General features: G+C 32.9%; 1 protein-coding gene across 1 annotated transcript in view; it reads left to right on the top strand.

Annotated features, from left to right (window-relative positions):
* Positions 1-12,469, top strand: part of LOC133333648 (cell adhesion molecule 4-like) — a 55,101-nt gene extending 42,632 nt beyond the window's left edge. The window contains exons 2-4 of the mRNA XM_061541940.1: positions 5,531-5,640; positions 6,308-6,493; positions 12,365-12,469. Of these exons, the coding sequence (XP_061397924.1) occupies positions 5,531-5,640; positions 6,308-6,493; positions 12,365-12,469 (401 nt within the window). The remainder of the gene's footprint in view (positions 1-5,530; positions 5,641-6,307; positions 6,494-12,364) is intronic.
* The last annotated feature ends 4,928 nt before the right edge of the window (positions 12,470-17,397 follow it).

Genomic DNA, 17,397 nt, shown 5'->3' with positions numbered 1-17,397 from the left:
TTTGTAAACACGATACAGGCCACAGTTGTGGACCAATCTTCACGAAATTTTTGGAAAAGATCGGTTAATATTTAGGGGATGAAATGGACCAAAAACTTTATTTTTGTCGGTTTTCCTGGTCGCTCCAGAGGCCGCAATTATGGCCCAAACACCGCGAATTTTTAAATGGAGAAGGGGATCGGGTCAAAGAATTAGCATGCCTGTTTTGATAAAGATCGGTAAATATTTAGCGGGTCAAATGGACCCTAAGTTTTGTGTGAAAAACGACAAAATTTTTATTCTACAGCGTATATATTAACCCCTGTAGGACATAGACCCGAGAAGTTCACAGTATATCCAAGAGGAGTGGTTGACCTTTAAATTGATACCAATTATATTGTCGTATGTACTCAGATGCGGGAGTTACACTTAAATATTTACATGTGCTTACGTATTCATATATTATTTAGTAACCTATTACCACACTAGAGGGCGGAAATATAGGACTGATCGCTTTAAAATGTTTCATGAAGTTCCAGCTATGGTCAAGGATAACGCCTACAATTTTCGGTGACGATCAGATAATTATATTGTGATGAAATGGACCGAAAACTTAATTTTTTGTGTTTTTCGAGTCGATCTATAGAATCCAATAGGAATAAGAAGATCACAACACAAGGGAAGGAAATCTGGACAAGTAATTAGAAGGGCTGTACTGAACATCAGTTATAATTTTCAGGCCTCTAGTTGGATATAGAATATAGATCCACAGAAAGTTAGTTTTTGGTGGAAGTTGTGCAGGGTATCATATGGTCGGCCCCGTCCGACTATACTGCTCCGCTCACTGGAAAGGACAATATCGATATTTTTGGCAAGGAGATAGATTACCCAAACAGGCAAATCTCCGGGGTCACGGCTTAATCGACATAGAACTTCAGCCTGATCAAGAATATGTATACATTACAGTGTCTCTGGTTAATATTTCGAGATCTGACGAACGGAACTCCACTTTATGGGCGAGTGAAATTTGAATAAAAAAGGATTTTTCAATAAATTGATTTTTTGAATGTTGTGGAAGAGGTACAAGACTTCGACATTCTCCATCTGTACACACCAACCATAATACTGAGATTAATAATATCGATTTTATATTATAAGTGTCTATAGTCTGATAATAGGACTACTATACATATTTTTGGTCTCACAATGATAATGTGAATATTTTTCATCAAAATTTGTATATTTGTTTTTAAAGTATTCTCCAAAATTGGTATACCTTTAGACTTATGTCTAATGATGGTATATACACTTTGCTACCGCAAAACTTTACGCATCATAATATTTCTTCCAAAGTTCGCCTTCTAATACCTACCCCATGCACCCCGCCTACCTGTGCGGGGTGCATCTTTAACATCAAAAATTTCTAAACGGAATCTACGAAACCAAAACTGTAGATAGTTGGCTGTTATAGTATCGGAAACCATAAACACCATTCAAAATTTTCGCCGCTTGGCTTGCATTTTCGCCTTTATCATAGAAAAACTTAAAATGTACCGAATTTTCTCTTTGTTCACTTCCATTTTTAACACCCTGTAACTCACATCTGAATACACCAAACAAAAAACAGCAACATATTTTTTTTACTGCCAAATGTCACCCTTCCAACGAACATAAATCTCGGGCGAACATAGTCTCGGGCGAATATTTCGAGAGTGTTTCAATCAGGATGGCAAACTTAATATGCACTCCACGTTATTGTAGAGGTTATAACAAATTAAATCATACTTACATTTTCATTGGCCATATTTTTAGCAAACTTGGTTAGGTTTAGGTTTACTATAACGGCCTACAATACACAATTTTATGAAATATCACAAAATAATTTGTGAATACAATGTAGAGACCAAATATTTATGAATAACAACAAATTCCAAAAATCCTCGCAAATCCAACAACAACAAATTGTATTATAAATTGAATTTGTGTATTCATTATTGCGAATACAACTAGATTTCATTTATTTTATAAACAAATTATTTGTTATTATATTTATAGTACACCTTGTGAAGGACGTATGATTTATAAATGTACATATTCATCATACAGCCTGGCATATTACTCATACGCCATCACATTCAGTCATTCATAGTTTTTTGAAATACCGGCAAAAATTGCATCTATACATTTTTCCGACAACCACAAAAATATTATATATATGCATGAATGTATGTTTTTGTTTTATTTTATTTTACGTTAACATTTATCATCAAATTGTTTCCCCGGCCGACAAACGTAGCCAAATGGCAAACCACAAAAACATCCCAGAATGTTCGACACATTAAAAAATTCTATAAATCATATTTTTTGGAAAATTGAATTTGCAACGGCAGCAGCAGCATACACATAATTTAATATGTATAGTCTCCCCATTTCAGACTAGTCGATGAAAAATAGAGGCAAAAGAAAAAAAATAGTAGCAAGGAGATCATGACAACTCTATAAATATTGAAGTAATGAAAACTTCACTTTGTTTTTTTTTCATTCTTTCGTTTTGTGGCCTCTGTTGTCTACTGCCGATAATAGTATATTGAACTATGAGACACAGTAGAATTGGGAAAAAGAACCATTTTTTGATTATTCATTCTATGAAAATTGAATGAAAATGTTTGTCGACAGTAGAGACAAAAGTTTCACCCAAACAAAAAAATCGGTCTAACTTTTTTCTCGCCTCTCCTTCGGCAACCGAAATGCAAATAAACTTTTGTAAGTGATGTGAAGACGATGACATTGTTTGAAGATTGCAAATATTTCCTTAGGGTTTTAGCAGCGCCCTTGGTCGGATGTGTTGAGTCGATAATGACGCCATTGGAAAATTATTTATGTCCTTTTTTGAAAATAACACAAAAATATTAGAGCAAAATTTTTTGTACTGAATATTGTTTAAATTTTATTGAGGGCGCATTTTAAATAAAACTGAAAAAGTTACTACGTTAAGTAAAAAAAAATCGTCGGGGTATATCTGAGAATACTTTTTTCGAGGACTACCAGAAGCGTGGATTTCAAAGGATCTTTAATAGAGGACTATCAGCGGCGTGAATTTTAAAAGAAAAATTTTTCGAGGACTCTGAGGGGTGGAATTTTAAAGAATATTTTTTCAAGCACATATGAGGCGTGGATTTCTAAAGAATATTTTTTGGAAGGTCCTGCTAAGGCGTGGATTTCTAAAGAATATTTTTTGGGAGGTCCTGCTAAGGCGTGGATTTCTAAAGAATATTTTTTTTCAAGCACTATATGAGGCTTGGATTTCTAAAGAGTATTTTTTCAAGGATTATATGAGGCGTAAATTTTAAAAGAATATTTTTCGAGGACTCTTTGGGGCGTGGATTTTTTAAAGAATATATTTTTGAGGACTCTTTGAGGCGTGGATTTTTTTAAGAATATTTTTTCGAGGACTCTTTGGGGCGAGGATTTTTTAAAGAATATATTTTTGAGGACTCTTTGAGGGTGGATTTTTTTAAGAATATTTTTTTGAAGACTATCTGATTCGTGGATTTTTTAAGAATATTTTTTGAAGACTATCTGAGGAGTGGAATTTTTTAAAGAACATTTTTAAGGACTATATGAGGCGTGAGGATATTTTAAAGAACATATTTTCAAGGACTCTCTGAGGCGTGGATTTTTTAAGAATATTTTTTCGAGGACTATCTGTGGCTTGGATTTTCTAAAGAATATTTTTTCGAGGACTATCTGAGGCTTGGATTTCTAAAGAATATTTTTTGGAGGACTCTCTGAGGCGTCGATTTTTTTAAGAATATTTTTTCAAGAACTATATGAGGCGTGAGGATTGTTTAAAGAACTTTTGTTCAAGGACTATATGAGGCGTGAGGATTTTTTTAAAGAAAAATTTTTTCAAGGACTATATGAGGCGTGAGGATTTTTTAAAGAACATTTTTTCAAGGACTATATGAGACGTGAGGATTTTTTAAAGAACATTTTTTTCAAGGACTATATGAGGAGTGAGGATTTTTTAAAGAACATTTTTTCAATGACTACATGAGTTTGAGGATTTTTTAAAGAAAATTTTTTTCAAGGACTTTATGAGGAGTGAGGATTTTTTAAAGAAAAATTTTTCAAGGACTATATGAGCCGTGAGGATTTTTTAAAGAACATTTTTCAATGACTAAATGAGGTGTGAGGATTTTTTTAAGAACATTTTTTTCGAGGACTCTCTGAGGCGTGAGGATGTTTTAAAGAAAATTTGTTTCGATTTATGCATGTCCGTCCGTCTGTTGATGTTAAATTGTAAACAAAGTACAGGTCGCAGTTTGGATTCGAACTGGATGAAATTTGGCACAGTTCATTCATTCGGCCCAAGAACGAACCATATTGAAAAAAAATCGGTTCAGATTTAGATATAGATCCCATATATATTTTCGTCCGATTTTATGTAAATGGTGCACCAAAGTCCCTATATATCTTTCGATTTACACGAAATTTTGTATAGCCCACTAAATTAAATCTGGAATTATGTGTGATAAGTTTCGTGTTAATCGGTTCAGATTTAGATATAGCTCCCATATATAGTTTCGCCCGATTACAGGTAAATGGTGCAGCATAGTCCCTGAAAATCCTTCGATGTGCACGAATTTCGGTATAGCGTACTTAATTAAGTCTAGAAATATGTGTCCTTAGTTTCGTGAAAATCGGATCAGATTTAGATATAGCCCCCATATATAGTTTCGCCCGATTTTAGGTAAATGGTGCACCAAGGTCCCTGAAAGGCATTTGATTTGCACGAATTTTAGCATAGCGTACTGAATTAAGTGTGTTAAATTTCGTGAAAATCGGTTCAGATTTAGATATAGTCCCCATATATAGTTTCCCCCGATTTTAGGTAAATGGTGCAACAAAGACCCTGAAAATCATTCGATTTGGCATAGGGTACTATATTATTCGTGCGCAAAGTTTCGTGAAAATTGGTTCAGATTTACATACACCACCTATATAAATTTTCGTCCGATTTTAAGGAAATGGTGCACTAAAGATCCATAGCTAGGCCGATTGACATGACGTACTGAAGTTAATATAAATTAATCTCTGGCAAGTTTCCTTGAAATCGGTTCAGATATAGATATAGCATAACTCCCATATATAATTTTGCCTTATTAATGTTAATTGGACACCAAAGAATCAAATTGAGATTAAATTTTAAACATTGCCGCATACCGAATAGTGTGTCAAGTTTGCTTTAAATCAATTTACAAAATTTAGCTTATGTTGCAGAATGGCATATGTAGGGATTGATGTTAGTCGGTTTAGATGTAGATAAAGATCACATATTTAAGTTCATTAAATTTCATGTCAATGTTCCCTCGAAAACGTCTGTTAGGACACTTATGTAGAATATACCCAAAGTGGTGAAGGGTATCATATAGTCGGCCCATTCCGACTTTACTACTTTCCTTACTGATTTAAATTCAATTTCTGTTATTGAAAATTAAAATCAATATTCATATTTTTATTAACATATATTTATTTAATGTTTTTGCAGAAATTGCTGCATTCCAGCCGGAATTCGTTGAAAGCATATCGAATGTCTCGGTACCAGTGGGTCGTGATGCCACATTCACATGCCATGTGCGACATTTGGGCGGTTATAGGGTAAGTTGTAAACAATCCGGCAAAAGATCCAACAAAACTGTGAACAACATGAAAAGTCTCCCAAACATGCACACACAATCGTTAATAAATATTAACATAAACATTCACACACACATGCATACATGTAGATATTATCGAATTTTTTATGAATAATTGCCTCGAACATTTCTGAACAAATACACGCACACGTACACACACACAATCTCTTATTTTATATATAGGAGAAAAAGTACTTAATAACACATCAATTATAAAACACAATACCAACAAACAGAAACGCACACACACACAAATCTACACAAGTTTAAATGCACTCATCTCTGACATGTAGGCAACAAAAAAGTCAACAACATGTTGTGGCAGTAAATCATTTTTGGTACATTTTTCACACATTCATGACTATAGCCAAAAACTCTTAGCACATACACACGCACACGTGCACATGTTTGGATGCATAGGAATGAAGAAACACTGAACTGAAATACTGCAACCAAACAAAAAATGCAACAACCACAACAATATGAAATACAATGCATTTTTTTTTTGTTGTTGTTGCATGTTTTTTCTTTACCGGAGTTCAACAAACTCATTTATTTTCCCAAATTGTGCACTCACATACGTTTTTGGTGTTTTTCTCTCATATATTTTTTCGGTCTTTTGTGTTCAGGTTGGTTGGCTCAAAGCTGATACGAAAGCCATTCAGGCCATACACGAGAATGTCATAACCCATAATTCCCGTGTGACAGTCAGTCATTTGGATCAGAATACATGGAATTTACATATACGAGCAGTAACCGAAGAGGATCGCGGTGGCTATATGTGTCAATTGAATACGGATCCCATGAAGAGTCAGGTGAGTTGAATTGAAATGTATGCAAACAATTTAAGATAAGAAAACAAGTTGACAATTTGTTCGAACCGACCAAACTTTTTATACCCCCAAAGGCTAGGAACTTTAACGTAGAAAATATTGAGCGGCACCATTATATATGTTTATTACTTTCTGGTATATATTGAATACTTTCTGGTACGAAGAATACCAAAAACAGGGCTAAACATTTTTTAAAGGTGCTATGTGAAAACATTTAGCTATATTCAAAATTTTACACATAGAACTATGTCCGGAGTACAAAATGTTAAATATCTGAGTACAAAATAGAGCAAGTGGGACTAAAACTATGAAAATAGCAATATATGTGCGGAACCTTTATATGGGGGTTATATCAAAACTTGAACCTATAATTATCATTTCCGGCGCAATTGTAGAAGGACGCGACCTTTATATGTGGGTTTGCGATAACTCAGACCTAAAAGTATAATTTTCTGGCCAGAAGTATAACAGCATCTAAAACCCCGAAGTGGAAAATTAACCTAAAATCTTAAAAATACCGAAAATTTGGCGGTACCGTTATTTGTAATACCAAACATCATATGACTAATAGCAAGGTCAGTGCTACAATTCGAAACTCCATCTGAAATATCTATCTCTAGCGGTATTGCTAGAGGAGGTACCCAAGGGAGTGGATCCATAGGACCCATTATGGAAAGAGACCAGAAAGAGTGATTTTCTATTCTCCATCTTCGAGCTTGAGCAAAGTTTTGTTTAAATAGGGAAAGTTATTAGCGCACTCTCTATAAATTTTTTCTTAATGATTATTATATTTATATTGTCTTGGAAGTGTACGTTTCAATTTAATAATATTGGAAACTTTGTGTGTTAAATAAGAGACGACAAGTTTAATTCGAATGCGTCATTGCATTCCATTGTGGGGTACGTCTCAGAAGGAGAGGTCATATATTACCCTCATTAGCTACAACAAGAATACAATGATGTGAATTTTGTCTCATTTCGGGAAGAAAAATCTGTCCAGAATAAAAAACAGGAATTTATCACCACTGCGAGAAATTACGCGGCCAGAAAATGTCTCTTACAATAAAGCTACAATCGCTCGATTAGTGTGGCATGTGCACCGTTTTGTTGAAACCACACATTCTACAAGTGGCAATATTAACTATCGGGTAATAAAATTCGGCTATCATATGATCATAATGCTCCTAATTGACGGTGATAGTCCTTACATCGTCGTTTTCGCAGAAGTAAGATTCTTTGGACAAAAAAAACGAACCAAACGAACCTTTTATGGAAGTAATTACCTCTCTTCAATTAGTTGTGGATTCTAGAACCCCATATTTGTATTTAAACATCATAGCATTGGGTAGCAATAATAAGTATAGTTTTCGGTGCTCTATTTAGGGTAGTCACCATAGATAAATTTAGGTATTTTCTGAATATTTTGAAATTTCAAGTCAAGGTGATGTTGGCCGATCATTGTTAATACGGTTATGGATATTCGGTAGCCAGATCCCCTTCTATGTATACAATTTATTTTAACAGATCAACACAAAAATTATAGGCCTCGTCCTTGTCGAAGCCCGGAACATCACGCAGAATTCTATAACGATCCAAACATATTAATTTGTAATGTTCTTCTGTTCCACATTTCAATAAAAGTCGAGGTGATGTTGGCCGATAATTGTCAAGACGGTTATCCATATTTGGTAGCCAGATCCCGATCCAACCTTAATATTTTTTAGTGCCCTTCTGTATGTGGTTAGATATCATATATTTTTGGGTGTTACAAACTCTTGGTTCAAAATTAACTAATATCTTAGTGGGGAGTAAGTAATACTAATAAATGGTATATCTATATTGTATATTTCGTCTTACGTGAAAAAATATATTACATCACAAAATTCATTTATTAAATCACACAAAAAGTGACACTTTATTTCGTTTGCAAAAACATTAAAACGACTTTCGTATTTTGTGGTACACTTTCCGGTACAACAGACTCGTTTTCTCGATACAAGGACAACATTGCAAAAAACAAGAAAGAAAACTACTACAACAACAAAAACAATCTTAAATAAACATAAACACTTCAATGACCAACGAAGCGTAGTTTATGGTGCCAATAAAATGTATTTCATGCTTCCTTAATTTTTATATCAACATAATGGAATGAAATTGTACATATTCACTATCGTACATACGACAGTGAGTGTGGATGTATATACTCAAGTGTATATACAAACATATGTTACGTGTGTGCAAACACAATATTTTTCATGTTTGTCCTTTTTTCTCTCTCTTCTCCATTTGAAATGTCCTTCCATCTTTGGGATGTCGAATAGTGGTAGAAGTTTGTAATCGTCTTTCATAGAATAACATCTATTTTACCTTCATATTTATGTACGTAAGTAGTTGTGGGTAAACATGTATCGGAACTACTCGTCTACTGGTATTTTGAGGAAATCTATATGTAGAGAGGGAGTAGAAAACCAAACAGATTCGTTTACACAATAAACATTTGAAGTGGGGTTTAGTTTATTGTAGCAAATGTGTAATATGAAAAACCAATGCTTGATACTTTGTGAGCACACTTTTGAAATGAAATCAGTTGAATAACATAAATGAAGGTCAGAAGATTGGTAAACACTATAGTGGACACTGGGAAAAACATTTAAATAAAAAAAATAAATAAATACTGAGTATTTAAACAGAGAACATGTTTCAATACTCGAACTGGGTAGCAAAGAAGATATGTCTCTTAACAATGAGTTTGGAAACTTTTTTTATATCAGAGAGTACGAAGTCTTATATGTATGTACTAGGTCTATTATATATATCACTAAATGTTCGTGCCCAATGTTAATATATTAAAATTTCTCTAACTCCCACAAAAATGGTCAAAATTGAACCAAACGATATTTTTTTAAATATAATTTTGTTGTGTTTTTTTTTTTAAATCCATGATGTTTTATAAAATTCATTATCTTATCTTAAAAAAGTAAAAAATATTTGTATCCCTAAATGGTTTGTAAGATTTTAATAAACATAACATTTTTCATTAATTTAATGTGTGAGAGTTTGCATTTCGCATGGTGTCGCCCCATAATCAGTTTTGTCGAAGAAACAACCAAACATTTACTTCAAATTGGTTCTTCCACGAACAAATTTGGTCCGTTTTCGAAGGCCCACACGGTCGATTACTATTCGTATCGAACTCATAGTCATATATTCATAATCTTGCATCAGTTGGGAACGTACATACCTTTATATAGCCAACACCTCCAAATATTTCTCGGAGACCCTATAAAGTATATATTATCCATCGGAATACAATTTGTTGTCTGTCTGTTTAAATTTAAACCACAGAGATCGCAAATATTTAAGATAAAGACTTACTAATAGGGCTGTACCCCTATTTTCTGTATTACATGTCAGGCGTCTTTTTTCCATGAAATTGTGGCTGGAATTTGACATTCCCAGTTTTTGTAGTCCGCCATACACCTATGCGAAGAATTTTAAAAATAAGTCCATATTTTTGGTTAAACCTTATATGAAGGTACCGCTCATTATACCAATATATTGGCATTGGGTGCCATATTACTTAACACCAAATCCGTTTCAGACAATTTGGAGTCGATTTCCAAATGTCCTTCCGTCTGTTTGGTCGGCTGGCGATAACTCTCGAATAGAGCAACCTTCTTTTAACTCCCCCACAAATTGTCAACATTTTCAATACAATATCAGGCGAATGAAATGTCCTATTTGAACCAAATTTTACACAACCTATTATCTTTAACTAGCCTACATCAAGTCTAAAGATGGGGCCCATTGATCCACTCCTTCTGGTACCTCCCCCATAAATGGCCAACATTTTAATAATTTTAAATCCAATATTAGGCTGAGACTATGTTAGATTTGAACTAAACTTTGCACAACCCATTATCATTACGAAGTCTAGATCAAGTCCAAAGATGGGACCCATTGGTCCACTCCTTCTGGTACCTCCCCCACAGAATTTCAAAATTTTCAATATTTATTATTCCAATATCAGGCAAATGGAATGTCCAACTTGAACCAAACTTTGCACATCCTATTATCTTTATCTAGCCTAAATCAAGTCTATAGATGAAACCCATTGGTCCCCTGGCATCTCCCCCACAAATGGTCAAAAATTTCAGTATTTATAAATCCAACATCAAGCGACGATGGGACTTTCTGGAACCTTCCTGTTTTAATTTTAGCCGATTTTTTACCAACGATTTTTCCACCGATTACCTTCCTTATTTTTTCCTGGTGAATAAACAAATCTTCCCAGAAAATGTTCAAAATAAGTCCTTAATTTTTAATACCTCCCATACAATGGTCCCAGCTAATTCCCGGTAGATTGAAGTTTCTACACTGTTTTCTAACGAAATTTTCTATAATTTTTATATTTAATTATCGCAGAGCCTAAAAAACTACTATATGTTCCGACCGACGATTTTACTGATTTATGGTTAGATCTTCATGCAACTTCAAAAGTATGCTGGTATAAGAAAGGCCCAGAAATGCGTCTATCTCACGACATCCTTTGTCACAGTTCTATATTGCATTATCAGTTTAGGCACGGCATCAATGTTCTGTGTACAACAGTTTCTCACGAAAGGCCTTCTCCTAGAAAGCCAAAATACAACTACAAGATCTGGATTCTTCTCATTGAAGACTACAAACTCTTATCCAGAAGAATTCCTATAATAAAAAAGGTCCTTTTTTGGAAGGTCAGAAGGGTATTTTTTTAGAAGACCACAATATCTCTCCGGTACCAGATGGCATTTTCCTAAAACATCCGAGGATTTTCTCATAATTTACAGAGCTTAATAGCCATAAACAGTTCAATGCTCTTTTTAAAATTAAATTTTCAAGTCACTGTAAACAATACAACACGTGATCGTACGTCAAACCCTTCTAAATATTTGAATACTATAAATGTCCAAATTTGTCTAAGAATGTAGTATACCACATGACCTATATTCTTCTCCTAGAAGACCACAAAGTCTTCTCCTTAAACTCCTAGAAGTCTTAATGACCCTTTCATGTAAGATAAGAAGGATATTTTTCTACAAGACCAGAATATCTCATTTATACCATATGACGTTCTTTTAAAATACCCGAGGGTCTTCTCATAATTTACAATGCTTCATCGCACACAAAGATTTATGTTCATCTCTCATAAATCAATTAATTTTTCGCATACAACCGTTCTGAGTATGTTTACACTATAAATAAATTTATCTAAATTTGTCTAATAATGTATTACGCTATAAGACATGGTTTCTTCTCCTTCAAGACCACTACAGAATTTTCCTAGAATAACAAAAGACATGAAATTCTTGTCCTATAAGGCCCACAGGATTTCTACTAGAAGTCCAGAAGAATCGTTTTCTGGAAGACCAGAATATGTTTCTTATACCTGATGGTATCCTCTTGTCTTTTCCTAATTTACAGTGATTTATCGCTCTCCATCAAATGACACCAGCCAACACTTACTGTTGTCTACACAAGAAATATATAGTAGATAGGGTTGCCAGTCCGGCTGGATTGCCCAGCGGTTTTGCATTTTTGCGGTTGAAGTCCTGATTACAAAAATTTTAATATTTTATCAAAGGCATTCATAGTATTCTAGCTTAATCAGCTCATTTCAATATTATCAGCGACCACCCTTTATCTGGTAAGCAATTGTCCAGTTTTTTACGAATCGGGATCTCATCCAAACTCATCCAAAATTTAGCAACTACATGGTTAAATTAATATTTATACTGAAAATCCTTACGATTCATGATAACAAAATTGTATTAATAATTCCATATTATCATTATTCTCTTACTCCCACAGATCGGCTACCTAGATGTCGTTATACCACCCGATTTTGTAACGGAAGATACATCATCTGATGTCATTGTACCCGAGGGAAGTGCAGTTCGGCTGACATGTAGGTAAGTTATCTGCCATTTTTCTATTATTATTATTTATAGAAAATATTCGAACAAAAAATTGATTGTATGAATTTTAAATATCATCATTAAATAATTAACACTTTTGTGGTAAACGAAGCCATCAACATAACTTATTTAACATATTTAATTATTTCGCAAATTCGTTGAAAAAGTGTAATTTTCTCGCTTTTGTCAGACAATGAAAAACGCCGCTCCATTACAAGTGACAGTAACTGACCACAAATTAAAGACTCATTAAAACAACATAATTCAATTAACACACATAATTAGGCCAATAAATTTTGCCCCAAACTGAATTGGCAACTAATTCACAGCAAGTGTGTGTGTGTGCGTTTGTCTATGTATGTGTCATTATCATGTGGAACAATGACACTGCCAATGAAATGACCTAACCAAGTCAACTAAATGAGTTTGAAATGGAAGAGAAAAGAAAAAACAAATAAAAGCCATTTATATTTATTACATACGATTTGAATGGATATGGGATATTTCAGGAGGATTTGACTGGGAAATTTTCATATAGACAGAAGAAGAATTTCATAATTCATAAGGCAAGTCCAAGGCGTAGATTTATTACAAATATTTTTTGTAGGCAAGTCCAAGGCGTAGATTTATTAAACATATTTGTAGGCAAGTCCAAGCGTAGATTTATTAAATTCTAACTAGAAGGGTACGAAAAGTACTAAAATGTACCAAATATGGTTACCTTTGTATTAGGCGAATGGGAGGAGCTAGAATTCTGAAATTTGGAATGTGGATCACTGATGGAATGTTAGAAAGATGTGCAAAAGGGTTTGTGGAAATTCGACCTAAAAGTGTACGAAAAGTACCAAAATTTACTAGATTTGGTTCCAATTGTATATATATATATATATATATTGTACATAAAAACTAGAATCTTGAAATTGTATAAGGAATACAGGTTGAGAAGTGCTTTTGATGTATGAAAAAGGTTTAAGAAATTCGTACTTATGTGTATAAAAAGTACAAAATGGTACTAAATTTGGTACTATTTGCATTTAATTGAGTGTATAGAGATGGAATCCTGAAAAGAGGAATTAGGACTACTAGGTAGCTTTAAAAAATCGTACTTATGAGTACTAAATGGTACTAAATTTGGTGCAAGTTTGAATTAGGTGAACAGATAAAGCTGGAGTCTTCAAATTGTGAATTAAAATTACTGTTGGAGTGTAGAATTGAGGTAGTTTAGGAAAATCGTACTTATTGGTACGAAAGGTACTATATTGTACTAAATTTAGTAAAATTTGGATTTTGCTTGAAATGATAGAGCTGAAAACCTGAAATTTGGAATTATGGTAACTATTGAATATTGAGTTATAGACACATCTTTGGAAATTCGGAATTTTGTGCACGAAAAGTACTAAACGGTACTAGATTTGGAACAATTTTTTAAAGAACTGGATACCTAAAATTTGGAATAATGGTTGCAGTTGGAATATACAATTGAAATATGGAAGCATAGTACTTATGTGTACTAAACGGCACTATATTTGGTACAACTTGATTATGTGTGAACGTATAGAGCTGGACTCCAGAATTTTGGAATTAAAATTTTTCTGTTTGAGTGTAGAAAATTCTTAAATATAGAAACAAAAAATAATAATAAATTTGGTACCTGTTTACAAATTGCTTTTGTGTGAACGGATAGGGCTGAGATTCTGAAATTTTGAATTAATAAATCAGTTGGAGTGCAGAATTGAGATATATCGGTAGTTTTGAAAATTCGAAAGTGTACTAAATGGTACAAAATCTGGTACAATTTAGATATAGAGATGGAAAACTTAAATTTGAAATGAAAATTACAGAATTAAGATAGTATTTCCACTAGCACTAAATGGTACTAAGTATGATACAATTCATTTTGTGTGAGCGGAAATCCTAAAATTTGGAGGTAAAATTAAGGTTGGAGTGTAGGATGAAACATGAAGATAGTTTTGAAAATGTGTAAATATGTGCACTAAATGGTACTACGTTTAGTACAATTTAGATTTGATTGAAATGATAGAGGTGGAAAATTTATATTTGAAAGTAAAATTACTGTTATAGCACATGATTGAGATAGTGTTGGATATTCGAACTCATAAGTACGAAAAGTACTAAATTTGGTAGAATTTGGATCTATGTGAAGGGATAATGCTGGAATCCTGAAATTTGTGATTAATGTTGCAATGTGGAAGAAACTCGTGCTTACATATACGAAAAGTAATAAATGGTACTAAATTTGGGACAATTTGGATGTTGGTGAACGAATAGAACTGGAATCTTTAAATGTGCACTTAAGGTTATTATTGGAGTGCATGAAAAGCACAAAATTTGGACTTTGGTGAACGGGTAGAACTGGAATCCTGAAAGTTGCAACTTAAGTTACCGTAGTAGTGTAGGAAAAGTGCAGAATGGTACCAAAATCTGGTAGTATTTGGTGAACAGCCAGAGCTTGAATTCTTAAATTTGGACTTACGATTAATATTTGAAAGTAGGGTTGGAATATTGAGATAGGTTTGGAATATTGAGATAGGTTTGGAATTTGGGTACAAAACGTACAGAATGGTATCAAATATGACATAATTTTGGTACAAGTTGGACTTTGGTGGAAATAAGATTACTATTAGTGTGTAGGATTGATGTAGTTTTAGAAATTCTTACTTATGGGTATGCAAAGTACTAAATGATACTAAATTTGGAATAATTTGGATTTGGTTGAATCCTGAGATTTGGAATTTAGATTATTGTTGAAGTGTATTATTGAGCTATGGAAACAACTTTGGAAACCCGAATTTATGTATACAAACTGTAAATAGAAAATTCGCTAAATTTGGAACAATTTGGATTTGGGTAACGGAGAGCTGGAAACCTAAAATCTAAAATGTGGGTCACTGACGGAGAGTTAGAAAGAAATGCCAAAGGGTTTTTGGTACTAACTGGTACTAAATTTAGTGGCGGTGGTAATGGTATGGAGGTAGTGTTGAAAATTTGTTCTTATGTAGTCGAAAAGTGCCAAATAAGAATTTTCACAAGTATATATGATTGGAATTCTGACCTATTTCTTTGTAATGAAAATTAGAAAGAGATTTCGGAAAATAGTTTTTATGTGTATGAAGAGTACTAAATGGTAATAAACTTGATATATAGGTGGAATTCAGAACTACAGTACAACAAATTATACAGTATTCACGATTTCCATATGAATTGTTATTTTTTGCATTCCCTTTCCGCATACGAAGTAGCGGCCACTTTGCTAGTAACTGAAAAAAAAAATGTTGGATATGTGTTTAAAGTTTTCTATAAATTAAAAAAAAAATAATAAAATAAATTGTATTATATAAATTGTTATTAGAGAATTTGTTTTTATAATTTCTTTGTTATTAAGAATTAGGTTTATTTATTTATTAATTTTTTGTGTAATTTTATAAAAACCAAATAACTATGTATATTCTAATAATATTTTTTTGTTTTTAATTATTTAATTTGTAATAGTTTTTCATAGTAATACATGTTTTCCTTTGATATTTTTATTTTCAAATTTATTTATTATGTGTATTTTTTGTACAAACAAATATTTTTTATAAGTCTTTAATAACTGAAAATAATAAAATAATAAATTGTTCTTTTGATTCTTTTTCTAAATGAAACTATGAAAATATAAAATTTTTATTTTATTTTTGTGGTTGATTGGGGGAAGGTAAGTATGAAGCTGTAAATTACATTCATTCGGCCCAAAAGAGGGCTTTCCTGTAGGGTATTGTCTGATCATGAGCAGCGTTTTATAGAACCCGACAAGACATCTACTTCAGCACTATATTTTTTGAGGGACAGCAAAATATTTTTTTCTTTACAATTATTTTCTACATCCTGTATTTTTTACCAGGGAACTATATAGTCATAGCCAAGGTATCATATTAATGGCTAAATATTGGTAATTGTTAAAGAATCGGCAAATTGTATTGTGAAAAAAAATTTAAGGCTTTCAACATAACTTTCTCCATAACTGTTTACCTATACATTTTATTTATTGATATTATATTTTTATATAATATATACATATATATATAAATACACTGCTTCATCGAAATATTGATTTTAGACTCCATGTTTCTTTGAACCAAATCTGCTTCAAATAATTTGGAGTGGCTTTACAAATGCCCGTCTGTCTGACTGGTGTGCGATATAGCTCTCGAATGGATTAACCAATCACATACTGTAATATTTCTTCACAACTTAAATCAAGTTCGAAGATGGGGAATATCGGTTCCCTCCTTTTCACAAGAAATTATACCATTATACCTTCCAGGAGACACCACTTTTTTTTAATATCTGCAATACGAAAAAAGTTATTGCAAAATTAAATGAGGTATGCAATTTTTATAAACCCATCGTCCGTGTCATCTATTGGTGTCTGTAAGACGTATGACGTTGCCCATCACCATACTAGACCCTAAATGAACGCCATCTATTGAAAGGAATGACACAAACAAAAGGATAAATATTGGTCTTTGACATAGAATCGGCAAATTGTATTTTGAAAACTTTTGTAAGGCAATAACATACAAATGTATCCTCCTACATAACATTGCAAATAAAACATTTAAAATTTTTTTAAATTTTACATAGGTCACGAACTAGTCTGACTTCCTACCTTTCATACGACATCAATTTTGTTACAATACCTCCAGTAGTTCCAAAGTTATGAGGCAAAAACCAGGACATTAAATTCTAAATTTATGAAATTTCCAGTTACGGCACCAATATATGGCGCTCCGTTCGCCAAATTATATGGTCGTAAAGGAAATTGAAATCGGTATATATATGTATGAAATGGAGTTAAAAATAGATCGATTATACAGCCATAAAATTGAAGAAACGCACAATGAATTTTCTTAACAAAGCACGCAT

This window comes from Musca vetustissima, unplaced genomic scaffold, assembly GCF_032173495.1.
Source record: "Musca vetustissima isolate MV318-11 ecotype Yass unplaced genomic scaffold, APGP_CSIRO_Mvet_v1 utg146870, whole genome shotgun sequence".
Lineage (NCBI taxonomy): Eukaryota > Metazoa > Arthropoda > Insecta > Diptera > Muscidae > Musca > Musca vetustissima.
This window is presented reverse-complemented; position numbering and strand designations above follow the sequence as displayed.